General features: G+C 43.0%; 2 protein-coding genes, 2 long non-coding RNA genes and 1 other non-coding gene across 11 annotated transcripts in view; 3 read left to right on the forward strand and 2 right to left on the reverse strand.

Moving 5' to 3' along the window:
• Positions 1-962: 962 nt before the first annotated feature.
• On the reverse strand, positions 963-7,870 carry GLRX5 (glutaredoxin 5). 4 transcript variants are annotated; one of them, XR_012673820.1, is made up of 4 exons: positions 7,338-7,870; positions 5,509-5,600; positions 2,817-2,949; positions 2,288-2,378 (listed from the first exon to the last, which is right to left on the reverse strand). XR_012673820.1 is itself a non-coding variant. In XM_075151173.1 (3 exons), exons 1-3 carry the CDS (start codon positions 7,642-7,644, stop codon positions 2,373-2,375), a joined length of 405 nt encoding a protein of 134 aa, XP_075007274.1. In that variant the 5' UTR covers positions 7,645-7,870; the 3' UTR covers positions 2,291-2,372. The 4 variants fall into 4 exon arrangements, 3 of the variants coding, with proteins under 3 accessions (XP_075007273.1, XP_075007274.1, XP_075007275.1); XM_075151173.1 differs by lacking the exon at positions 2,817-2,949 and having other exon boundaries at positions 2,291-2,378; XM_075151174.1 differs by lacking the exon at positions 2,288-2,378 and having other exon boundaries at positions 2,816-2,949.
• Positions 7,871-8,332: 462 nt separating this feature from the next.
• On the forward strand, positions 8,333-13,453 carry LOC142082750 (uncharacterized). Its single transcript, XR_012673821.1, has 2 exons — positions 8,333-9,154; positions 10,853-13,453. It is a non-coding gene; the product is annotated as an uncharacterized LOC142082750 (long non-coding RNA).
• Positions 10,275-10,546, forward strand: LOC142083311 (small Cajal body-specific RNA 13). The gene has a single exon (XR_012674011.1).
• A 3,257-nt stretch (positions 13,454-16,710) lies between the features above and the next one.
• Positions 16,711-18,137, reverse strand: LOC142082751 (uncharacterized). The gene is made up of 2 exons (XR_012673822.1): positions 17,885-18,137; positions 16,711-17,561 (listed from the first exon to the last, which is right to left on the reverse strand). It is a non-coding gene; the product is annotated as an uncharacterized LOC142082751 (long non-coding RNA).
• Positions 18,138-22,654: 4,517 nt separating this feature from the next.
• The window catches only part of SYNE3 (spectrin repeat containing nuclear envelope family member 3), a 72,717-nt gene continuing 68,627 nt past the window's right edge, over positions 22,655-26,744 (forward strand). For 2 of the 4 annotated variants that reach the window (XM_075151163.1, XM_075151167.1), the window contains exon 1: positions 22,655-22,807. The gene's annotated coding sequence lies outside the window, so the exon portion shown is untranslated. Of the gene's footprint in view, positions 22,808-23,201; positions 23,331-26,744 lie in introns of those variants that run through there. The other 2 variants (XM_075151165.1, XM_075151169.1) reach the window with 1 other exon arrangement.

The following is a 26,744-nucleotide window of genomic DNA, read 5'->3' on the forward strand; positions in this document are numbered from 1 at the left end:
GTAAAAGCAGGAACTCATGCTGGGAGAAAAATTTTGCTGCTTAAAGGAAAAGAAGACCTGACAATGCTAAAGTTACCTTCATGTTAAACTACTAGCAGATAGTACTGAAAAATACTCAACTTTCACAGCAGAATAAAGAATAGAGATCTATGAAACAGCAGATTTAGGATTTTGTTTTTTAATAGATTTATTTAGTAGTCAGACTAGGAGTTCACCATTAAAGCAGAAAATAATTTTCTTCGTTACCTTATTCTGTTTACTGTGTACATCCATTTCAATAAGTCTTTTGACAGGAATAACCAAAGACTTTTGAAATTCACTTATTTTTCTAAACATCATTTTATATTCAGAATGGCAAAAACTACTCGTGAAAGATTAGCCATAAGAAAGCTTATTTAATTTGAATTCAAAGAGGTAAAACCTTCATCTATACCTAAAGCTTTGCATTTCATGAATATGATGTGGTATATGAACAAAAATATCTTGCACTCATTATCTCCACGCCTAACATTCACAAGTGACTGCCCCTGAGTGTAACTTACTCATACCCAGTGACCATTCAGTCATCTCTGCTGGTGCTGGGCAGCTGTCACGAACAAGTGAATACATAGAGCATGTACACACTGTATTTAATCCTGGCGATACTGATTGTATTAAAGCTATACAATAAGCTTACTGCAACCAGTTTGGCAAATTCTGTGAAGAATGTACCAGTATAGTTCCTCCACTGGACAGCTTGTTCAAGCAGACAGGAGAGATTTGGAACTAGAACTTCCATCAAATCTCTCTTGCCTACAAGTTCCAGTCCTGACTTCCTCTTCGACTCACCATTCATAATTTTTCCTTTCTCTAAAACACATTTTCTATCCTATGCAGTGGAAAACATTTTAGGTTTCAAATCAAAAGTAGTATCAGTTTGATTAGAGTAGCCATTTGAAATAAAAAGGAACTATTGCAAACAATCACCATAAAATACAGTTTATTTCCAATCATTTGCCTAATTCACATGCAAACTGGTTTATATTAATAAAAGTAAACTGCATTTAGAAACAGCTTGGTTAGCCTTTAACCTTAGCAGTACTGCTGTACAGTTGAAGCTACACTGGTTAATATAATTTGTTTTAACTTAGGGAAATGTGGTTAGATAGGTATTGAAGACTTCAGAGACTTTCCACAAAGAAATATTTATCTATTCAGTAGCCTCTCTACTGCAGTCATCTACATTAAACATTTCATCTGTTAATCCCATGTTTGAAGACCATACTCTTCAAAGCACAGCAGTCAGGAGAAAATACTTGGAAATACAACAATATAAAAAGATAATTTAGTAACTAGCAAATAATACAAGATTACAATAGTAACCAAAGTATTCTCCCATACTATTTCAAGCTAGAATACTGATGCCTTAAACAATTCCCACATTTTAGCACTGACACAGAACTGCAATACACGAAGTATATAAGCAGGGGGGAAAGGCTGCTTTGCAAGAGGTAGAAAAGGTTTTATAAAATCTTTAGGCACAATTCTTTGCAATCTTTTAAAAGCCATCAGAATGTTACAAAGTAATAATGACCATTATACATGTATTTGTACAAGTCTGTTTATTTTTACCCTTTGGAATAAAAGTATATTCCATGCACTCTTATATAATCTCTTTTCTTCTATATTGTTTGAAGACTATTTTTCTCTTATATCATATGTGATTACAGAAGTTTTACAGGCTCTCAGGAAATCTCATCACCAGGAGTTATACAGCAAAATTGATGCACTATTACTTAACGCTTTTTCAAGAGGAGTAAGGGAACGCAAACACTGTTTGCATAGGTTCATGTATCAAAGAACAGAGAAACACACACTCAAAATCCATAAAAATATTATTAGTTCTTTTGGTTGATTCCTGCCTCAATCAAGAAGTGAATGCTTTTAGAAGTGAACTCTTTCCTTTTTTTTTTTTTTAACCACAATTTCCACAAACATATGCTTTACAGTGCAGTGGTTATACTCAAATTTTCACAATATCCATAAATCAAAATATCAAGGTCATTACATTTACCATGAGCTAACAGACATTCACAGATAAATCCTAGTGTCAGTTCAAAAAGATGCCTTCTTTGAGCTAAAGTACGTAAGGCTTTACTGGTAACAAGTTCTCATCAAAGATTTGCTTTATTCCTGTCACAGCATCTTTTTTTGCTCGTTTTACTTTTTGTCTTTATCTTTTTCTGCATCCAGAAGCGCTGAACGGATTCCTAGCTTCTTCAGTTCTTCTACAAGATCTCCATTCTGATGCATCTGGAGGAGTATATCACAGCCACCAACGAATTCACCATTGAGGTATACTTGTGGGATGGTAGGCCAGTTAGAGTAGTTTTTTATTCCTGCATAAGAAAAAAATAAAAGTATTAAAGGCTTTCCCTCGTCTCCAAATAGAATGGGTTTTTAAACAGAATACATTGCTTCAGCCTGACAGAACTACTGGTATTTTCATTGCTTCCCCATTGAGGCAAAAATGTATCTATATAACAGAAGCACTATCAGAAAAACTACGTTAAAGTTAGGTTTGTTTCTCATTCCAACTCAAAGATGTGGGTTGAAAGATACAGAGTGAGCTCCTATACTGACTTCAAACAGGAGCTGGAAAAATGTAGCGTCTCTTTTCCCTCCCAGAAAACAAGCAAATATGATTTTTCAATCAATTAACGAAATGAGAAGTCTTGGAAAACATTGAGAACTGTTTACATTCAGTTTCCTTTTTATTTCCCAAAGGGACTTTAAAATATTTTATGTTTTTACTGAATTCACACAGTTATACTTACTACTGCAATTTCAATTGCAAGATACAATCTCCCCTCTAGAAGCCTTATGAATTTCAAATTGCTTTATCTTTCATTGCCAGACCTTACAGCCCATGGGAGGGGCACAAAGGCTGAAGTCTCTTAGAAGTGCTCACTAAACAAAACAGAGCTCGAGTCACGATTATGAAGTACAGAATTAAAGTTCAAAACTATATTTCATAGAAGACAAATGTAAGACCATCCAAAAATATTAACTGATCAGCTGGTATAAATTGAATCCCAACTTGCACTTAAAGACATCATACAAAAAATTATACAGAAGAATCATTTTATCTAATTTGCCACTTTTTAAATGACCCTTCACACAAAGCCATTATTTCTGTAGCAGAGGAAATAGTTAAATTCTACATCTGTATGCTCTTATACCAAGTCCACCAGCACTTGCTTAGATACCAAGTTTTGAATTCAACATTTTTATACATTTTCAATATGCAATGCCTGGAATTTTCCTACCAAAGGCACGAAAGCCCATGTAACAAATTTAAGCCTACAGGCAAGAGAGATGCCTTTTCAGTTCATCAGAGCCCATCCACCTTGGGAGTCAACCCTCTAAATAAGCACGTGCGAGCTTTAGCATAGGCTGTCAAAGTACTAACAGCAAATATTAGACCTGTATAGCAGAAAACACAAGGGAATTTGCTTTCCCCTTGGAAAAATTTTAACCTCTAAAGACTGTAAAGGTAAAACCCAAAATATCTGAGGTAAAAAAAAAATCATATAAGCAAATTATGCTTACTTTATTGGAACTTAAAACACTTTCTTTTTTAATAAATATGCTTAAATGCATAAATATGCAATGGGATTATGATTTTAGTGCATAAAAGATGAAAAAGAGCTAATAATTCTTCTTAGTCAAATACCACTGTCTTTAAAAAAATCCACCCAAATAATAGTAATCTAGAAAAAAATTATGTTGTGACAAAGTGTTCCTAACCATGAAGTACAACATCAGCTAGGAGATTTTATTCAGACTTATGATTTTGTGCATGGACAACCAATGCTTCAAAAGTCCAAAACAGCAAGTTTAGCGTATAAATCAAGGCCATAACCATCTAACCTAATCTCCACCTGTAACTTCTTCCTTAGTGTTTCATTGAAACCTCTCAATTGTTCAGATACAGTCTGCAGAAACTAGTAGTTTTGATGTGAACTGGTGTTCAGCAGTACTTTTCTTAAACACTCCTTGGCCTTTGAGCACTCAAAAGTGGTCTGTCCTAAAAATCTTTTAACCCACAATTGCAATGAAAAACTGAGTCCCAATGCTAAGGCACACTTAAGGATAAACCTACTCAAAGGAGCCACTGCAGATACAAAATAGGGTTTGTTTTTGTTGCGATATTGTAATGCTAAACATGAACTGAGAACCAAGGGGTACCTAGTGGACTCCTACCTCATTTCCCCAACTCCAGTTACCAATTCTCAGCCCCTCTCTTGCCAGCATTAGCACTAACAAATGACGGGCCACATCAAAGAACTGGCTCAAGCAACCACTCTCACTCTTACTGCACTTTCTCCAGAAAAGCAACACATTCTCATGGAGATCGTTAGTACTGGTGCAAGCATGATTGAGGGGAGGCTAGGCCGAGGGTGGGAGGAAGGATCAAGACCAGCCTCTTGGCAGCATCCCACGCGTAGGTAATGTAAAGCAGCAATGAAAACAATCCGATGGTGAACTACCACAACAGTTCAAACCAGTTTAAACCACCATTTTTCCAGTATGTAATCCCAAGCTTCTCTGCCACCTTAGTGACCTGGACCAGCCTAATGCTGTCCATCAGCTGAAAGCAGGATCACTTCTGGAAGAGCCAACTTAGAGAAACTTGAATTGCCACGGACTCCCAGAAAGTGCCAAGGTCTCTTAGATCAACTTTAATAAGGAAGGATTTGTGTCAGGGAAGCATATCCTCAGCTCAAGTTCAGATAAATCACATGAAGTACCAACAACTACTTAGTTTCACAGATCTGAGTGTGGTGAAGAAGCAAATAGGGGAGTTGTTTTGGTTTTACAGCTTACCACATTTTAGCACAAGGCAAGTTTCAGCAGTTGACCTATAACAACCTGAAAATAAGGTGTTTCAACAGATACAGGGAAGAAACCAACCAGCACTTCAAACATGCCTGAACCACCATCTCTGCAACAGCCTGCTCTTACTACAAATGGTATAAGCATACATTCAGCAAACATTTAAGTTATGTTCAGCTGAATACAAAGCTGGTGACCAGCTCACATACAGATCAATCTTTAGTTGAACAGATGTATTAGATAATTCCACAGCTAAAGGCTCAGCATCCCCTTGCTAACCCCACATGCACGCAGTGCAGATTATGTTCACAGAGAGGGCTTAGGAAAGCTTCACATGCTGCATATCTAACTTTTCTACACCTGAGGCCAGCTCCAGGAGGAGACTAAGAGGACCTTCAGGCAGCCACTGCTGAATCACACTTCGCAACTTCCAGAGCTACAGCTTCCAGCAGCCCTGCCCTCTCCTCTGTCAGACTGCCATCCACAGAAGCAGGCACATACTGGCTTTGTAGGGTGCAGTAGGTAATACAGTTGAAGCACTATGACAGCCCACTGGCCTTGAAAGCAGCGGTGTCGTTCCCCAGCCCTTCACTTCAAGGCTCCGTGCCTGGTGCTGGCTCTGGCACTCACCTCACAGTACAACAAGCTAGTGCAACTCGCACGCCCAGTGATCCAGTTAATAAATCGAGTTGGCTCTCCGTGCAGTTGGACAAGTGCCAAAGCTGGTGCATGGAAGGGAACAGAACAACTTTAAGCACCTGAGAACCAGCAGGATATTGTGCAAGTGTACGCTCTGTTACTGCGTTCAGCGCGGCTTAGCCAAACAGTCTGGATCAAACCACTAATTTCAATTTAAAGCTCAGGTAGCCAGGAGGGCAATAACCTCTTGGATCACCTAGCACAAGCCAGAGTTCATGTGGAGGAAACATTTGCTGTGTTCAGAAGGCAGATGCTCCTGTTACGTAGGAAGAAAATACTATACATTCGCATGGTCAAGGCCCAGAGATTATAACTGACCAACGCATTGCCTCTTCAACGGCTCACAAAAGCGCTCTTAATCAAAAGCGAAATGCTGATGGTTTGATTTCAAGGTTCTGTTTCCTCCTTTTTAGTTTATGAGTTTGTTCTAGTAAACAGTAAGTTTAATAAATTTAGATATGTAAATAAATTTTAGAAAACTACCATGATTTGCTGACCTGCCAAAGGCAGTAGAAGATTTATTTGAACAAAACCAACATTCATTAACAAAAAACGTTATCATACCCAAATTCCAGTATTTAAGTTTTTATACCATACCAACTATTATACCTGTGAACTGAAAAGCAGGCAAGGATTGGAAAAATCAGCCTTTCAGCTAAAAGCTAATGAAAAACTTAATTAGCCAGATGATACCAAAAACAAAGGAGAAAGAAGTCACCTGATACGAGCCAGCATGTGGATTTAAAGCAGAGTTTAGTGTATTCTGGACAAGAACTGTTAATGCCATGCACCTGCAAGACTAATTACTACGTACTTTTATCTTGTTTGTTGTTTTAAAACTTTCTCAAATAACCACATAAAACCTTGTCATCTATGCACATTGAAGAGAGGAAGAAAAGCATTATGAGAGCAGAGTACTAGCCTTCTACAATTAGCAAAACAACTTACATAGAATAGCTCCGACCACTCGAGCAGTAATGGTGAAACTATTACTAAATATTTCTTGTGCAAATTATTAGCATAATTTTGTACTTTATCAAAAGAACCCCGGCAGGCAGTGCCAGCAGGGAATACAGTGGTGTAAGCCCAAGCCACTCCTGAAGTTTCACCACACTGTTCACAGGGAACAAATAAATCTGACTAGATAATGAAGTATTTTAGGGATCTTTTAACAGAGCTTTGTGTCTCTTAACTAGGCAAGGGAGCATGGCACGAAAAGCCCGATCTCCAAGAGTTACCCCGCAAGCATAACTGCATTCTGCAGATAACTAAGATGCTCTTGGACGCAGTAAGGGTTACAGAAACCAAACGGGAACGTCCGGGCAAAGCAACCTCAAGAGCGCATCCCTGAGATAGGCTTCAAATTCCACACCCTCCCAAACCCCGGGACGTAGGCCTGCTTACAAAACAACAACAAAAACCCCAAGAAAGCGAGCAAAAGCAAGTTACACCTGCGACAAGCAAGCAGGGGCTGCCACACGGTGCCCGGCGGGGCGCGCCAGCAATCCCCGAAGGCCAGAGGCGTTACGGCAGCCCCGACCTCCAGCAGTTACACACGCCGGAGCCTCCCGAGGGCCTTTCCGACAGGGAGACCGGTACTTCGGGGATCTGGCTCTGCCCCGTAACGGCGGCGCTTCACAAAGCCCGGGACCGGCTCAGGTTCTGTGCAAGCCCCGGCAGCGGGGGAGGCGCCCAAAGGTGACCCCAGCAGCCGCTGCGCCCGGCCCCAGCCCCGGCCCCGACCCCGGCCCGCCGCTGACCTTGGCGGAGGTCGGGGTCCTGTAGGACGTCGTGGGCGCGGTAGTCCTCCACGCCGTGCAGGCGCAGGATCTGCACGACGGCGTTGCTGAAGCCGCAGAGGGGCTGCGCCGGGCTGCCCTTCATGAACACTACCACCGGGTGCGCCCGCACCAGCCGCTCCACCGCCTCCCGCGACCCCGAGCCGCCGCTGCCCTCGGTCCCGCCGCCCTCGGCGCCCCCGGCGGGGGCCTGGCTCAGCGGCCGCCCGGCCCGGCCCCGCGCGGCGGCGACACCCAACCGCCAGGCCGCGCGCACAACGCCGCTCATGCTGCCCCGACCGCCCACCCGCGCCCACTGCCGGACCCCGCCGCGCTCCGCCGGCCCCGAGCCAGCGCCGACCGCCTATTGGCGGAGAGCAGGAAAGGTCGCGGTGGGGCTTCTCCTCCGCATAGGCACAGTCACCCGCCAATCAGCACCGACAGCCAGTAGCGTGAAGATACAAGGAGCCTTGCCCCACCCAGCAACCCTGAGGCTACCTTGCTTTCCTACTTGTAGAGGGAACTGCGCCCCTGCAGTTGCATTGGGAAAAGCGCCTGTCAATCTAACATGATTTGGTTAATCCCCGCCCACTCCGCGGACGCGATTGGTCAGGCTTCCCCGGTGCAGTGTTTTGCTCGGGAGGTCCTGGGGGCGCGTGATTAGCGTGTAGCTCCTTCCGCTTCCGGGTAGCGGCCGCGCTCGTGGTGCCTTAGCCGTCTTCCGCCTGGCCGGCGGGCAGATGGACGTCCTGCTCTTCCCCGCCGCAGGCGCGGAGTTGCCCCGTCCCCCCTGTCCGCGCCGCCGGCTCCGCGGGGCGGCCGGGGCGCAGGCCGAGCGGCGGGGAAGGGAGGGCAGCGTGGCTGGGAGGCCCGTCGGGCGGCCGCCGCCGTGCTCAGCCGCTCCTTTCGGGCCTGGCGTGCGGGCAGGGCCGGGGGCTTCATGGGCTGAGCGGAGCCGTGCGGGAGGTGCGCTGGGGGATGTGCGGACGCCACCTGTCCCCGGGGTGGGGTTTGGGTTTTATGCCGCCGGCCCTTCGGTGGTGCAGGCCGTGGTAGAGCTCCCTGGGGCTGGGGGGCGAGCCGGGAGGCAAAACAGTGTTAAATGAGAAACGGCTCAGTGAGATCCGGGGGGAGAACCGGGCTGCGGAGGGGCAGGCTGCTCTGGTGGATCGGCTGCCTGTGCTGAGTGAAGCTCCTGGGCGGTGAAGCGTGTACAAACGAGTGCGAGCTGCAGCGGGGGAAGCGTGTCCCCCAAAGAGCAGCGCCGTTGGGTCGGCGCCTTTTGTCACTGTAGGCTGGCGGAGGAGGCAGCGGAGGCTTTGTGTGACAGCTGACAAAGTGCTGGGTGGGTCTGTCGCCGTCTCCTTGGTAACTTTGGCTGTGTCTAGTGGCCTGTTTGACTGCATTCACTTGCTGGGATGAAGCTGGCGGTTCGTGTCACTGAGAAACTAGCAGTTCTTTGCATGCTTTGCTGTAGTACTAGGAGAGGAGACCTGAGTAACCGGTAGCTTTGTGCAGCTTGGTCTGTCGCTGGAACAGCTGGCGGGGGTGGCAGCAAGATGGAGAGGTGGGAGCAAGATTGGGCTGGCTGGCTGCATGTACAAAAGGGTTGGTTCAGTTAGTGCTGGAAGATGCGCAGAACTGCCCTGCATCAGCCAGAGAAGCGCTGAATTTGGAACATGTCCCGGAAACGGCTGTGTGTGCAGCCAGCTTCGTTTGGGCTCCTGGGCAGATGCCGGATTCTTTCCAAGAACTTGGAGCAGAGTGTGGAGGTTTCCTACAGCAGCCAGGTCCATCCTGTAAGTAGAGGAAAGTGTTGAAAAGTTTTCCTCTGTACTAAACCACAGCCATTCACGAATAACAAATCAAAGTGTATTGCTGAGTATTAATTTACATTGCAGCTCTGGCATCTGGACTTTTGGTATATTAATGGCCATTTCTACTACTTGCATTTGTAAGGAGAAGAACTTTTTCCACCCAGTTCTGCTCACGTGAGAGCTTTACAAACAAGACCAGCTTGTCTTCTGCATTCAGAAGACTGCCTTCCTGTTCTTGATTTTTGTGGAATCCAGTTGATGCTTGAGTGACAACTCCTTTTCTGTTTTTTGTGAAACCACCTTTAGGCGTTGCTTCTTTTGGCTTTTATTGAAGTTTAATTAGAACAAATTCCAGAGGGAATTGTGGCAAATTTGCAGTTTGTCATCCCATGTGAATAGCTTAGGAATAAAACAAGTGTTGCAGCAGTATTTGAAAGTATATGTTTTCATGAAGAAATACTTTCTATTATGAACAATGTTCACATTTGTGTTGTTGATGAACATTGTGCATTTTGTGTGTCAATATGTTTTGTTTTCAGCAGAACATCAGAAGCCAAGCAGTCATGCTGATCAAAGCACAGAAAAGTTATCGTTTTCTGTAGTGATATGTTGTGATTAACATGGTGCAAGGTTGTGCAATATGAAAAAAAAATAGTATCCCATTCATGCTAGATAAAATTTCAGTAAATTCTGCAAAGCAAAAGTATGTTTTTCTATTTGTTGAATTGGTATGATATACAGAGACAGAGGCTTAACAAGTGTTAAGTGTAATAGCCCAAGTGGTCTAGTTTGTCGTTCTAATCAAGCAGAAAGACTCCTGCCACTTTGAAGATCCTGGGGAGTTAGAGGGGAATTAAATGAAAATTGAGTAAAAAGAAAGAGATCTTTCTATTCTTAAAGGCAACTAAATGTCTTCTTTCAAAAAAATGTTGGGCTGTGAGCGGAACTTCATAGTATTTGCCTTCCTGAATTTCATTCTATTTCTACAAGGAGATGGTTCATTAGAAATTATAAGTGAAATAAGGACATCAAATTGAAGTGTAATAAACCCTTGTGAGGATATGCTCCTTCCGGAATAACATAACCACAGTTGTAGTTTAGTCCTCTGTAGTCCAAGAGATGCCCTTGGTTGTTAGTACTCTGGGCATACCAGGCTTGCAGAGAGAGCACCTGTGTGAGGAAGCCGAGGCATGCCTGTAAGAGTCGCAGCAGCAACATGCGCAATATTCCTCTAACAGTTATAATTCTGTTGCCACGGAGATAATGACTTATCCCATGTCATTATTGATCTATCAACAGTAAGAGCAATTTTGCAGTTGATATTGTTTAGCAAATAGAGTAACATCTGCTGAACACTGAAAAACTGCTATAAGTGGTAGAAAGCTTCTCTGAAGTCTGTGTACTGGGTTAAATAAAAATACCTGAATTTATAGTTACTCACTGTAGTTTTGTGAGATTGGCCTGTGAGATAATATTAAGCTTAATAGAATGCTTTTTAATAAAATATTTAGTATGGCCAAATGCTTTTGGATTATGCAATATGCAGCACTCTATTAGTGGATAAATACATTTCCCTACTGATAAGACTTAAAACATGTACACTCTAGAAGCAAAGAGATAATTATTTGTTATCTGGTCCAGTCTTCTATCAGTCTAAGTGAAACTTCTTGTATTTTCCAGATAATGATTTAAATCATCTGTATGAAGAAATATTAATGGGACTCCCATAAGACTCCTGACATTTTGCTGATGTTCCTGTTAGAAGACCTATCACCTCATTTTGAAAGCAGTAATAAAAGCACCAGTATTCAAACTGCGGGGCTTAAATGCTCACAAATTAATGAGTCACAAATTAGGTTACTTACAGGCATTCTGCTGCTGAACAGAATTACTAGTTATGAATTGGTGGTGTGAGGTTCTTATACAGTGCACAAGAAGGTAGACATCTAAGAATGATACTGTCAGCAGAATTTTTTTGTTTGTTTTTAAAAAGGGCAGGGCTAAATTAGCTGGTGAGAAAGATCAGAAGTCTCATTTCAGCTTATCGGCACAGGACACCTCTTCGTGTCCAAGTCAGATATCGTGCCTTTCTGACTTTTGATAGTACCTAGAAATGAAGTCCCTTATTGTGCCTTAACAATTGAGCTCTACTTAGGTGGTTTTATTGAAGCTTTTTAGTGGGATGGCTTGAGCTCCAGCTGTTCTGAATGCCAGGTAAATAATTTCAGCATACCATCAAGGCAACATCTGGGAGCACCAACATATCCTCAGTTTTGAGAGCATTAAGAATGTGTAAAATGTACCTACAGTTCTGGACTGCACAGTTAAAATTTGTGTGGGATGCCTAAATTGTGAATGCGGAAGAAACGTTTGTGAAAAGTTCCTGGTTATTTTGCAGATGTGCTAGTTTGAAAAAGTTGTGCAACAAGCAGCAGAAATGTAGAAGTGCTATGGGGGTTTTACTGGCGTAGAAACTTGGGTCCCATGGGAAATCAGCATTTTGGAATCTGAACTGTATCTAACTTCCTGTTTTGGATCTAACCTGGAGACCTATAAGCAAGTTTGTTTCTGAACTAGATGGGTAATTAAATAATGTTTATGGATATTCCCAAGAGGGTGTTTGCATTGGCTTTAAAATACAACAGTTCATTTCATAAATGACAGAGGCGAAGAATATGTACGAAATGATGTAACTTGGTTTAACTGATGGGTGATCTACATGATCTAAGGCAGTTTTTTGACTTAGATCATATAAGGGTGCCTTTGGCAGAGAGAGGTCATGCTGATGACAACCTGATATAGTTGAAGATGTCTCTGCCCATGGCAGGGGGTTGGACTAGATAACCTTTAAAGGTCCCTTCCAATCCAAACTATTCCGTGATTCTATGATAATGATCAAAACGTCTGAGCCCCACATTTAACAAATAGAATGGAAGATCATGTTCAAGCTTGAATGTGGACCTTTAAACGAGACACTCTTTAGACTTCAAGCTTGCTTCTTATGACACTGATCTCAATATATGCCTTTTTGTAGTAACACTCTGCTTTGTGAATTGTGAAGCTGTCCTGGAGCAAGGACATGTAGACCTTTGTAATAGAGTATTGGAATTATTCGTTGAGATAAGCAAGCTTCTTGCAACTGTTCTGCCTGACCAGAGTCTGTTAGACCCTCGTTCCTTATTTGCAGATGGTAGTGGTGCTTGAGTCTTTCAGTGTTACAGAGGAAGCATAATTTTATATACATCTAACTTACATGCAGAGCTGAGAAATGTTACCTCTAATGAGAACACCTTTTGCCTCTTTTCACCCACGTGTTATGAATGCCAAAATCTTTCATGGGCCTGAAGAAAGACAGGGCAAACTCAAGAAAGTAAAATTGATCGGCTAAATACAAAGATACCGTTACTGGATCAGGTCTTGAGCCATAGAAGCCTAGGGACTGGGTTTATAACTATATGCATCTCCTGTTCTTTGCTTCCTGTGCATTCGCTTTTGAGCAGTGTTGCAGAAACAGGGTCCTGAGTTTCTGATTTAACTTGGTATGGTAATTCGTACAAACTGTAATTTACTTAAAATGCTGGAAATGTCTTCTGGTCTTTCATAATTGTGGGAAAACCCCAGGGGACTCTTTGCCTGTAAGAAAGATTCTTGTGCCCCAGTTAAGTTCTACTGGCATACTCTGGGTATAGCTACGATGACAGGAGTGCTTTTGTTGGCTTAGCTTGTTTTAAGAACGTGCAGTTGCAGTGAGGCAAGAAAAGCTCCGGTTAGCCTGTATTTCGTGTCCACGAGGGGGCTCTGACAGCTCAGGTCTGGCGGCTGGTGATCCCCGAGGGACGCACTTCACTAAAATGGCAGGCTGTAGTAACTGAATGCTTGTTGCCTCTGAGAGCGATTACATCTGTTCTTGCTCAGCACTTTTGAATTCCCTTATCTATTCTATATAAAGTTTAAAAAAACCTATTACAGTAGGTGGTTTTCTGTCTCATTTTGAGAAATGCATCTCATGTTACAGAAACTTGCCTAAACTTTAATACACAGCACTGGCCATTTGATCTCCTATGTGGCAGAAGACAGTACCAAGCATGTGTCGTCACACATGAGTTTCAACTGTATGAGATATTTCTCTAAGTAAAAATTCAAGAGTTTTGCACACATCAGTGTATTTGTAAAGTAGATGGAATTGTTATGGAGAATCTTAATTATAAGGTTTTTTAAATCTTAGTATTTTAAAACTTGGTATGACAATATTTCAATAAAGATTTTATTTTTTTCATCACACACTCTTTAGTCTTTTCATTTTTTTCTAGTAATTTATGTACACATTTTAATACATAAAAGTTCTCGTAACGTTCCTTTGAAAAGGAACTATAGTCTAGCCAATGCTGTGACCCTAAATCACATGAATTGCTGTCGCTTAATCTTTGCGTGACAAATCTGTATTAAAGTAATTCTGGGGAGCCTGGAAGCTTTTTGTTAAAACATTTAGCCTGCAGTTGCTAGTGTTATCAATGTAATTTTATATTAGATGTAATATAAACAAGCTCTCATTACTGTAAAAATGTTGAGGGTAATTCTCAGCTATATACCACATGCTTGTGGAAGTGCAGAAGACTTTAAGAAAAGCTTAAGCGATTAACTAAAAGAAAATTAATCATTGCAATCAATGATATTTGTTGTAAAAAGATGTTCCTAGTTCCGTAATTATATAAAGTATTGTGCAGAATAAAATGACCCTCATCTCACTTGCTTACATCTTTTCGTATGGATTGAAGCTTTCAACTTTTTATGCCAGTTGGAGTTGTTTTGACTAAAATTTCCCACAGGAGTTGTACAATGGTTTGTGCTCTCCTGAAAAGAACTTGAATTTGGATGAGGCAGATTGTAGCGAGGTGGGTGTTCGTCTCTTCTCCCAAGTAACAAGCGATAGGATGAGAGGAAATGGCCTCAAGTTGCACCAAGGGAGGTTTAGATTGGACATTAGGAAAAATTTCTTTACTGAAAGAGTGGTCAGGCCTTGGAACAGGCTGCCCAGGGAAGTGGTTGAGTCACCATCCCTGGAAGTATTTAAAAGACGTGTAGATGAGGCGCTTAGGGACATGGTTTAGTGGGCATGGTGGTGTTGAGTTGATGGTTGGACTCGATGATCTTAGAGGTCTTTTTCCAACCTTAATGATTCTATGATTCTGTAAGATGGTTTGTGCAAGGATCAATGTGAATTTGCATTGTGAAGATACTTGTTTCACTTCTAAGGAAATGGATGCAGCTTGTTAAAGGAATGCTAAGTAACAAAGTCAGATACTCAAGAAGTGTTAGATTTAGGCTGAACAACTTTCAAAAGCATGCTCATGGGAGGTCAAACCAAGGTTTTCATTATGACATGACATCTTTTTCCACAGAAACCCTGCATATTCAATGCATAGGCATTGGTTTTCTTGGTGTGCCCTGAGGTTCAAACAAAGGAAGGCTGCTTGCAGGAGGACAGTGTCAAAGCCTTTCATATGCCCTCCTTAGATGGATGTTGTTTCAATCCCTGCTATGGAGGGAGACCTGGAAAATTGTTTAAAGCACGGTCTTCAACAGTGCTCACTGCTGGTGTTTCTCTTTGAGCATTCATGCTGATGTAGTTTGATGGCTGACTTGGAAAAGTTCTCGGCCTTCGCAGTTGCAATTAGAATCAATAAAGCAGAGAGTATGTGAAGTTGGAAAATACAAAGTATTTCAAAAACCATTATGAAAAGTTAGGTGACTTAAACTGGGTTTCTGAAATCAATGGGTGGTTTGAACTTGCTGTGTTTTAAATCCCTGCCTGCTAACCACAGATACTGATGTTGCAGCTAAATTGTGAGCTCCTGTATGTTAAGCGCACTGAAAAAGGAATATTTTGGATCACTTGGTTTTCAGAGGAGTTTTTATCTAATGTGAAAAAAAGTTAGACCCAAAGTACTAACAAAAACTTTAAATGGGAGAGGAGGATTGTGTGTTGGCATACTTGCATTTGTAATACATGGACTAAAAGCTCAAGAACAGACTTAAAAGTATCTCTTGTGGGAGGTAAGAATACAAATTCTTAAGGGGGAGGCCAGAACTTGAGTTTTTAGATCTCTACATTTTGCTTCTTAAAAAAAAAAAAAACAACCAAACAGAAGAAAAATCACAACCACTTGTAAACACAGAAATGTCAGTATAAAGATGAGGGAAGTTTGGAGGGGTTCGATATTCTAAAGTGTTTTTTCTCTCCTTTTTTGAAGTATGAAAACCTTTATCTCTTGAAAATCTTGACTGTTCTAAGAACAGGTGAACTGATTGAGAAAACACTTCTAAATGATCCATATAGATACTGTGATTGTCTCGATTCTGACTGTTCGCACACAGTGTTTTTCATGCTCATAACTGCATGACACAAACATATAGGTTGGTTTGGTGGTGGTTACTAATCACGCGCTTTTAGAGGGCAAGGAGTTCTTTCACAGAATAGGCAGCTTCCCCACAAATAGAAGTGTATGCACCTTTCCTAAATTTGCATTAAAATAATTGAATGGAAGATCTCTCTAATTTTGATGCTTACCTTTAAGTTAATTTCTTGCAATTCAGTGATCGAAGTTTCAATGCTGCAGTGCTCTAAGCTCTTCCTCTGAAGTTTGTAGTAGCCTTCCTCCCTTGCTGATGTCCATGGCAGCTGAGATTGCTCAGCAGGCTCCTTGGACATAGCTAGCAACTCGCAGGATAAGGAACTTGTACTGGGAAGGTGTGTGCCATTTAGTTGCAGCATTTGTTGGGCTTGTACAAAGGCCTGCTTTATAATCAGCTCTTCAAAAAAAAAAAAAAAAAAAATTGCACCCTGTGAACAAAAGCCTGGGGAAAAGCTCTGAGTTTTAGAACAATCACTTTTCTTGTGACAGTGGGGCGCAGATCACTCTGAATCATCCTTGGGCTCCCTTCCCCATCAGTAGCCCTTTTGCTCTTTGTCCAGAGATTTGTTGGCATACTAGTTTTCAATTGTTGCTAGTCCTGGGAAGCGTGAGGAGACAAAGGTACATCCTAGCAGCTGCTTTCTGTCACTGTACTTTAGTTTGAGACACTCGATCGGAGGAAGCTGATCTGCGCTCTGTTGCAGTTTCATGCTAGACTACTGTGGCAAATGATTTAAGGTCCATGTGCCATGGAAGGTGGAAAGTAAAACTAAAGACTTCTCCTAGAACTATAGTCTTTTAATCACTGGCATACAAGAGTTGTTTTGTGTTTCCCATCCCTTAAAAGACCAGATGCAAACAAATAAATTGTTTCACAAAGCTGGCATATCTAGAAGCAGGAAGACTAGTATAGATGAAAGTGTAGCTCCAGACTACTGAGTTTCAGGGAAATCAAAATAGCAAAACTGCATTTATGGTGTGAAGGGAAGCAAGAAGAGCCACCTGTAGTTATATGTGATTAATTTTAGTAATAGAAAGTTTAGGGAATGTTACATTTAAACAGTTGTCTTTGCTATTTTTCCAGAGGACTCCAGAGAATATTTTTTAAACCAGCTTATGGCATGTCCTTCTGTAACTTTAAAAAAAAAAAAAAAAAGTATGTGGAGAGGAACAAGGGAAAAACCCAATCCACACTTTAAAAGCAGAAGTCAGCATACCCCTTCCCTCATATGCTTTCTGATGCGGCTAGATTGTTGCTCCTCCGGAACATCTAGTCTTTTTTGCTAGGCACATTCAGACTCCCTAGCAAACTGTGTGTCTGCCTGCAGCTGGAAGCCTCTGGGTGCTACTGTAATACAGCCATTAAACTTTTTTTGGTCCACAGGTAGTTCACAGCATAAATCAATGATTGCATAAAATCTGAGACTTCTTCAGCTGCTGTCTTAAAAAAGATATGAAAATGCTGCTTATATATAGGATTATTCATAAACCTAATTAATTTTCACATTTCTTTAAAAAAAAAATAAGGGGGATGAGTATTGATGATTTTTTTCCCTATTTAAATAGAGTATAAAACACACGCAAAATAAAGAATATCCTTCATTTCAAAATGTGGGGAGATTTTTGGACTTGTCTTTATTCCTACACCAGTTTACCATGGATGTTAAATCTGTGTTTTTTAATTCACTTTAATATTAATTAATTAAATTCTCATAGATGAAGAACATGAAGATTTACAGGTAAGAAATGTTTTCTGGTTTTAATATACCAGCTATAATTAATTTGATTTTTAGACTATCTTTCTCGTTGTTTGTAGGCTTGCACGGGATCCACAGGTGGTGTGTGCTCTGTAAGTGCAGCGCTCCAAACTGCACAAGCCTAAGCAATCCCACTGTCGTATCTTATCTGGAGGGAGACACATTGTATGAGCAAGCTTCTCTCTTTCTGTTCCCTATTCTAGTTTCTCTATTTCTATTCTCAAGTGGAGAAACAATTTTTTTTTTCTTTCCCCCTCTTTTCTCAAAGATACTTTTACACTCTCCTCCAGTTTGCAGCCTCCTTCTATTTCCATGTTAACTTATCTTCCTAACTTAAATAGGTTGCTGAGGACTGTAAAGACACTTGGGAAAAGAACAGTGCACTTTAAAATAGATTGTAAAGAAGGTAGCTGAAAGCAGAGAAGATTTCTTAAAGAAACAAAGTAAATTCAATCTTTTGTTTTAGTTGCAAAATGTAGACAAGTTAGAAACTGTATTTCTTGCATAGCTGCTAACCTTGCTGATGCGTAAATGTTACAGACAACGTGGGGAGGGGGGGGACCACGAAAATCAACAACCTAAGTCACCCCGGGGGATGGGGGGCACAGGAGAGCAAACAGGGTGAGACTTCATAGCCTGCTAGTGAAGATGCTCCTCGGGGCAAGGAGAGTCGTGGCTTGGGGTTCTGCTCCTACCTGAACTGTGGCTCTGACTTGTTCTATGTTCAGTTGTTCTCTGGTTGACACTTTTGCTTGAAAAATATTTTTTAAAACAAAACAATTATATTGGTACTCACAAACATAGTCTTATTCTTTTTTCTATATAGAAGCAGTATTAAAAAAGCTTCCAATATAAGGACTTTCGCTATGGCAGATGCATCAGGAAAACTGCACCAGTGTAGTTAAGTGTACAACAAACTTTTTCTATTGTTTTTCTCTTCACTAGCTGTGAAGTGATGTTGTCTCCAAAGTTTGAGTCTGCTCCCTTTATCAGCTTTTAACACACTAGTGTATTCTTTTGGCCATTGAGTGTTTCTTCTTATATTTAGGGAGAAAAGAAAAGCTTTCGGAGTGCTTTCAGACTTAAAGATGTGTAGGCACCAGAGTGAGAACAAACAAGAGCAGAGCCTGCAAGAACGTACAAAGAAAATAGGTAGAAGAAATAATGATGCTCGGGAAAGGGAGAGTTGCTGCTTTGCTCTCGAGACAAAAATTGTTTGATATCAACATGGAAGTTGAATGTTATTTATGAATGTTTTGATAGCGCTGAAGGACTCCAGTATCATCAGTGACAACTGTTCCTTTAAAGCGTATGTTCCAAATAATATGGTGTGATTCAAGCAAGTGTTCACATGAACAATCCTGATGTCTACTGCCTGTGATGCAAACAGTCTGTTTTGCTCATAAATAAACGGAGCAGTGCCTCAGCTGGTATACTCGCTTAACTCTCTTTGCATTCAGTGGACTTATGTCAGTTTTTGTCTGCTAATCTTGCATCCACGTTCTTTTCACTGTTAGGCTTGCTTCTGTCCATTGCAGAAGTTGCAGAGATCTGAGGCTTCTTCTGCAGTATCTTGCCCCTAATGGAAAACTTGAAAAAAATTCCTCTGTTCCTAATTGCATACGCTTACTGCAGTTCTGGGCGCGATATTGGGAGTAGTAAGTCCAGATTTAAATATCTTATGTGCTGAAGGCTCCTATTCTCAGAAGGGTGTATGGGTGTAAAGGACTTGGTTTACAACAATTGATTTAAAGGATGTTGTTAACACTTTGTGTATTTAACATTGTGCAAACTCCATTTTGACTGCACAGTCTTCTGTGGTACCTGTTAACTTCCAGTTTGAGATGAAATTCCAAATTTAAAAGCTAATGAACAAGGGGCACCAAGTATCGCTTTTCTTCTGTTTACATGGAAGCATGTAAACTGGCACAAAAAAATCCAAAAATCAATTCATTTGGAATCTGTCTTGTAGAATTGGTGCTTAAATTTCAAGTGTCCTTGGACTGTTAAAATATCCAAGTCTGCCCATGAGTCAGAAGTCAGGTGTATAGTAAATGCTTAACTATGGGAGAGTATTTGGGCCAGGGGTGTCAGAACTGATACTGCAGCACAAGGTCCCTCCCTGCAGAGGTAGCCAGTCTGTCCCAGGATGTGGAGCCTAATTAGACAAAAGGTAAATTTTGAAATACGCAGCAGCGAGAATGTGAAATGCCAGGTTAAGTCCAGATGGAGTCCGCATGAATCCAGGGCAGGAAGTTAGCCTGGTTCACTGGTCTGATCCTTGCTGTTTTCACACTAGCATTTGGAGTCAATGGCTCTTCATTCCTTACTGACTGAGGAGAAAGTTCTTCTGTAGCAACTCCTACCACCACCCACGGAAGCGTTCTGTCAAGCAACGTGCACCTTCTAGTAGCTATAAAATACCACCAAAAAAAAACCCCAAACCTGAGAAGCCTTAATGTTAAAACCTGTCATGCCAAAGACATATGTCACTGGTATGCTGCACACAAATGTTACTCTGCCAACAAATGCTGTTCCTCCCACCCCACGACTGCCATGTAACTCATTATTTGAATAACAATTTTACATTGCTGTACCTAAGCAAACATAAAGGGAAACATCTTAATATCTTGTAATACTTGTTTGTCATTGGTTATGAGCATGAATAAACAGGTACGTTAGGGTAATAAGAGAGAGCAGCTACCCTGCAGCATTATAAGTACTTCTCTATTGCCCTTAAGATGTTGTGCAGGTCCTCCTGTGGAGTAATCCATGCCAACACGATTGTTACTTTTGCAGTATTTGGTGCTTTCCACCCAGTCTCCTGGGTATTCTGCTCATCACAGGAAATGTCTGAAAACACTGTATATTCACTGACAAATACTTGTGGTTTGGTTTAGAGGCTGAGCCAACTGCTTCTAAAAATACATTCCTTTCTTCCAAGGAAAGAGAGCTAGAGCTGCTGCTCTTTCCTTTAAGAAGCTCCTCCACCCTTCCACGCTGCTCGCAGTCATTCTAACCTCTCCTTTGTTGTTTAGGTGTGGTGTGAGAGCAGCTTTATATTGTTTGGATAATGCACTGAAAGCTCATTTACTTAATGCCTGCTGTTTGCCTGTGTATATTGTTTTTTGTAACTCATCATGTACAAAGCTGTTTGAGGTAGTAAAATCAGAGCCATGAAAGCCTCTGCATAGGGAAATGCAGAACAGGAACTTAATGCACGCAATTTTTAGGTACAGTGATGCATTGTCCAACACCAGCACGCTTTTTGAATACAAGGGGCTGTTTTTATTTTGGACTTAAAAGATCTAGGTATACAAAGTAATTTCCTAAGGGGTGGTTTCATAAGGAATTAATGGCTGACAGTGAGGGTTGCTCATATACTCACTGGGGTGACTAAGCCAGTTTTCCCAATACAAATTCACAGATAAGATTTTCTATTCTCTATCATCTACCTATTCTAGACACATTCCTTTGGAGCCCAACCCTTTTGCTTTGTATCCAGTTCCTCACACTATTCCAAAGGTCATTAAGAGATAATCAGCTCTGAATTACTATGGGGCATGAACAGTTGCATAGGCATAGATTCAATTTTACACACTGGTGATAAAAACTTTACTTCAAGTAAATAGTCTGTCAAAACCATGCTAGTGAATAAACTGGATGTACCAAGTTAGATGATAGGCTTGTCCACAAACAGAGGGAGATTACAAGCATTCAGTTTCCCTCTCAGTAACAACGTAAAAGGTCGAAGTCACCCCGAATTGTGTCACTACAGGACCCACTGTGGGCATTCAGGGCTTCAAGGTCAGAACCAGCTACAAAAGTGTGCTCCTTACCATTAAATTCTGACAAAATTTCCATTTACCTTTTCCACTGCTGGTGAGGGATGATGATTCCTGATGGTTTGGGAGCAATTTAAATAGAGAGCTATTCCAGTTAAGGCTGTGTCGGCACATGGATGGCAGATCACCTTGAATACCTGGCTGTGGGCAGAAGTGAACCCGTGGAGGCTCCCCTGGCCGATGCAGCCAGATAACGCTATTGATGTGGGCCAGCCTATCCCACCAGCATTAGCAGGTAGAGAGCTGTCGTCCCCTGCCTCTCTCAGGCTCCGGGAGCTCACCCTCCCTTCACTTCTGAACTACCTATCTCGAGGCTCTTGGCCGCAGTACTGTTATGTGTGATCAGAGACTTTTATCGCAAATGGCCCATTTTTCTGCTCCTCAGGCAGATGAACTGCACAAGTTCCCAGCAGCAGAGGGCAGAAATATATCTTCTGCCACAGAGTATGTTTTTGTGCCTGATGAAATACTGACAAACTTCTTCACGTGCTCATTCAGTCTGTTTACGTTATATTATTGTTCCATATGAAGAGGCTGTTCATTCTTTCCTCCTTCCCTCCCTGTGGCTCGATGCGCTGTCTTTCATGTGATTATAACTTTCAGATACCGCAGGTAGAGCACAAGATGTTGACAACTCCGGCTTCTCTCGCTGGGCTACAGAACTGAGGCTGTGGCTGACGACACACCACCTTTTATTTCTAGCTGATTTTTCCAGAATAACCTGAGCATACTGTAGACTTTTTGCTTGGATAGGTTACAGAAGAAAGAATCGCCTGAATCAGACTACAGTGGAAACCAGTTTTGTTTCCCAAGTTCTTGGTTGGTTTTTTCCCCAAATGTCAGTTACAACACTCCGTGCCTCCAGATGAATTCCTGTTCGTACTAACTGCGATGACCTGGAGTTGTTCCATTCACATATAACTGCTGAAGTGCAGGCCGCCTTCTTGCTTTCTGGGCATTCAAAAGAAACATTAAGAAACTTGCCCGTGTGTTGGCATGGATCGCTGGGGCTACCGGCACGTGTAAAGGCCGTCCGTGGTTTGTTGCACGTCTCCTGGTGTTTGTTGACTCCCACAGCTCCAAGTCCCCCAAAACGTGATATTGTGAGAAATTCAGCTTTTCTCTTCTAGTGCATTCTACTCTGCTAGAAATAGCAGAATGCCGGTGCTCAGCCGGTGCCTGTGGCCACGGCCGCCCGCCTGCCGCCGCGCAAGGACAGCCTGCAGCGCGCCGGGCCGTGCCGTGCCATGCCATGCCGTGCCAGCCGGCCCCGGGCCCCGGCCCCCGGGCAGGGACGGGGCCTGCCGGGGCGCCTGCCCGCGCCCCTGCTGCCGCTGCCCTCGGAGGGGCTTCCTCACGACGGCTCCTCGCAGGGCGGGACGGCGGCGCCGGCCGCGGCCCGGGTTACATAACACCGCCCGCCGGGCCGGGCCGCGGCGGCGGGGGCGGGCCCTCCGCGCCGCCCCGCGCAGCCCCCGGAGCGGCGGGGCCGGTGCCGGGCGGCCCCGCCGAGGGTCGGTGAGCGCCCGAGCGAGTGAGAGGCCGCAGCGCGAGGGGGAAGCGGCACCGCGGCCCCTCGGGCTGCCCGCGGGGGAAACGGCGGCGGCGGGTGCCGCGGCGGTGAGTGGGGCGCCGGCCCGCGGGAGGGGGCCTGCGGCGCTGCCGGGGGCGCTGCGCGGGGCCTGTTGCCGGTGCTCGGGGAGCTGTGTGGGGGGCGAATAACGGTGAGGCGGCGGCGCCCTGGGACTGCGGCGTGCCGCCCCGTCCCGTCCTGTCCCGCTGGGGAAGGAGGGCGGCGCAGCGCAGGGGAGGCTCGGCTCGCCTGGCCTCACTGACAGCCCGCCCGGCGCCCGGACCCGCCTCCTGTTGCTCGGCGCTGCCCCCAGCCCCGGCCCGCGCCCCTCCGTCTCCGGGCTCGGCGAGGCGGGGTGAAACGCTGCCAAGGCAGCGGGCGCCCGGCCGCCGCTCAGCCCCGCCGCCTCCCGCCTGGCAGCCGCCGCGCCTTGGCTTGTCCGCCGAGCTGGCCGCCCCGGTGCCGTCCCCCGCCGCGCAGGTTTGAGGTGCCGCCGCTCGGTCTAACGGTTGCAACGGGTACAGCCGGAGCCGCAAAGCAGGAGCGGAGGCAGGGCTTATCCTTGCCAAGGTAGCTTGTACCCTATGTACTACTAACGTATGTAATAACGTAGCTGCAGTATTGCAATATACCTCCCTAAATAATGTAAGCTAAATGGGTAAACCCTTTTATTTAACTTCTTTTTAAAAAATCGCATCTGTGAATGAGTACCATCCTGATGGAAGCGTTCAACTGCATTCTTGCAACTTTTCCTTCCCAGATGTCAGGCTCTTGCCAAAGCCGGTTGCTGTCAAATTGCTTCATCTCTCAGTCCCCATGCCAGGACTCTACTGCAGTTTGCAGGCTCCTTTTTTCTGTTCTCCTCCCCCAGCCTCTCTCCCCTTCAAATCTATTAAATATATCCTAGCACGGCTGTGATTCCCCTTAAGCAAGTCTGACCTTGTCTCCCTTTTTCTTCCTAAACAGTTAGAAAGGTTTCCCAGTTTTTCTACGATAAGAGCCGCTACCCTCGTTTTCAGATTCTGTACAACTTCTGTATGTAAACACCCCCACTGTGTAGTAAGGCTTCAGTTTCTCATATGCTTGTTTCTACCGTCTCTTTTATTCCCAAATCTTTATTGGTTTGACCTGATTGAATTTAGGTCTTTGTCTAGGAAAACTTTATTCCTAGAAATAGCTCTACTCAAATAGGTTAACAGACTGAAATCTGCAGGAATTATGGATGTGTATGATGATTAATTGCAAAAATGATGGTTGCAAGACACTGCGTTCTTTTGCAAGTTCATTAGAGCAGGATGCCTCCCTTCTCCTTTGCCTCAAATCTAAGCCTAGCTATCTTAAATCATTATTGAAAAAATAATATCACTATGCTACTCTTACCAGCTCCTTGCTGCTACTTTTGGATGCTACTTTTAAGCCCTTGACATGTTGCATGCCATTTGAAAATCTTTGCACGCAGCGGTTGTTTTCTGGGGAAAGAATTTAAAAAATGCAACAAAACTTTAAAAGCTGATTGGTTGCCTTCAAATGTTTTCCTTCTTTTTCTAAAAGTGTCTCAAATCTGTGGGTTGTTGAAATGCACATCAGCTTGGCACAGCCTCCGTGGTTGCCAAGTATGTGAGCCAGTTGGATCTCAAGGAAACGTAACTCACTGCAGTCAGGCCCGTGGCGACTTTCAGTTCAACAAGAAGCAAACATCTTTTGGTGAGTCACGGGGCATTGTTCCCTACAAACTAGCTGTCAGGAAGTGGAGTCTGACAAAGCTGATGGGCTGTCTATAAAAACAGTTTTCCCCTACACCCAGTGCTGTCTTCACGTTCTTCATGAATCATCAGATCCGGAGTCCTCTCAAATTCCCAGCGAAGGCAGAATTAGCTACCATTCAGGGTGCGGTACTGTGGTGCTTGCCTCTCTTTTTGTATTCCTTCTTCTGATAGTTCCAGTTCTTTCCTTCAGCCATGTATTTCACTGCTTCTCCTGTCCCTCCTATCCTGGTCAAGACTTTTACCGTGCTTCCAAGTCTATTCCTGGTGCCTGTGTCCTCTGTGTGGCCTTCGTGCACTGACCTCATTGAAAAGAGTGTCTAGCTTTTCCTCTTGTGTAAGCCATTTTTCTGTGCCCCTCCAGTTATCTGTGGCTCCTAAATCACCCTGAAAACCTTTGGGTACACTTGTGGATGGTCAGCCTCAGGATGTGGCTGTACCTGCATCCACATGTCTTTGAAGAGCAATGCCACTGCCTGAGGGGATGCTCCAAACCTAGCACCTTCATCGCAGCTTCAGAAAGATAACTAGCCTTCATCTTTTAGCATAGCTTCTGTTGGAAACAAGGTTTATGCCATCCTTTAATATGTGTATGCACATGCATCTTGGTATTTGTCCTTTAAATAATATTTTATTTCCATTTCCCGGTTTCAACCAAGTATGACATAAGAAGAACAGCTCCAAGGTAATTAAGTTCTTGCAAATTTTGTAGAAACAGACCAACAGGGAAAAGCAAGTCTAGAGTCTGACACTTGCCAATTTTCTCCAGTTTTCAGCTTAGTGACTGAGTGATACATTCATATGTGACTGCCTCCGTTTGGCAATAAGATATTCAGTGTAAATGAAGTTGTAAAGAGAAAAGGAGAAGGATTTTCTGGGTGAATGCCCCTGGACTGGCATCTCCCTCAAAACTTCAAAGATAAATAACTCTTGATTTGATGCATCGCATTTTGAACACGGAAACAGAAAATCTTAGTACAGTTCAGTGTAAACATTTAATTAGCCAAGGAACAGTTTAGGAGATCTGATTTCCTGAGTTGTACTGGTCACAAAGTGCTTTGTTTTTACTTTGCTGCATCTCCAGGGCACAGCTCCTGTCTTTGTTCTGCCAGGCACACACGCATTTGCGCAAGTACATCAAGTACAGAAGGGCTATGATTTCAACTAGCGTCTTTAGATCTGTTTTATTTTGACAAAATTGGCCAACAGTTTCAAGACTTACTGAATGTTATCATATAAGCATAATTCCCTTGAAACCAAGCAAAAGTGATGATCACTCATCGTGACACAGAATAATGTATTCCTTGATGCGGCTGGTAGGGCAAATCCCAGCACTAACAAGATACTGGATTTTTGTTTTGTTTTGTTCTGCTTTTTCTCTCTTAGTCCTTGTCAACTATAGATGGGGTTTCATAGCACAGCTATGACCCCAGCTTGTTCTGGGGTAGCTGCCATATATACAGGTGCGATGATGTCCTTAGAAAGGGTCCCTTTACAACTGCATTGTATATGTCCGCTTAAGGATTGTGGGCTAAGTGTGAATCCTGGCAATTCAGGCTTGTGAAAGGAAAAAGCCACATGGCAACAGGAAAAATTCTTGAGCTCCAGGAATGTTAGTAGAGAGTGTAACTGGCAAGGGAATTTTTCACTTGGCACAGTTATATGAAGACAAAGGTATTTAGGCACCTGAAATCAACAGGAGTAAATACCAGGTTCCTAAATACCTCTTCAAGTCTGGCTAAGAACCTCCCCGCTGTCTTTGGAGCATAGGCAGTGGAATACTTTTATTCTTCAAGGAAAATACCTCTTAAGGTAATGCTTACTGATGGTTAGTAATGTTTTGGCTTTCTCAGGCTTCATTTGACAGCAATTCCGTGAAATTTAAAAATGCAAAGCAAGTATTCAGGGTCTTTTTTGATCATGCAGATCTGCTCTGCAAACAACTGAATGGTAAGATTTGTGCCTTTAATATTGATTAAATAAAAGTACACTGAAATGACACGAGAAGAATTGAAAAGTATTTGAAACTCGGTGTTTAAACTTTAAAACTCAGCCTGATACTGGTTAGTGATAGACCCCAAACTACATATCCTTGAATTTTACTAAAGTTTTGATCTGAAATGTAATTCCATTGCCTGTAGCTGATATTAGCATATGCATTTAGGAAGATATAATTTTCTTATAATGATTCTTCTATGACCAGTTGCAGTATTGTCAGCAT

Source organism: Calonectris borealis, chromosome 5 (genome assembly GCF_964195595.1).
Source record: "Calonectris borealis chromosome 5, bCalBor7.hap1.2, whole genome shotgun sequence".
Classification (NCBI taxonomy): Eukaryota; Metazoa; Chordata; class Aves; order Procellariiformes; family Procellariidae; genus Calonectris; species Calonectris borealis.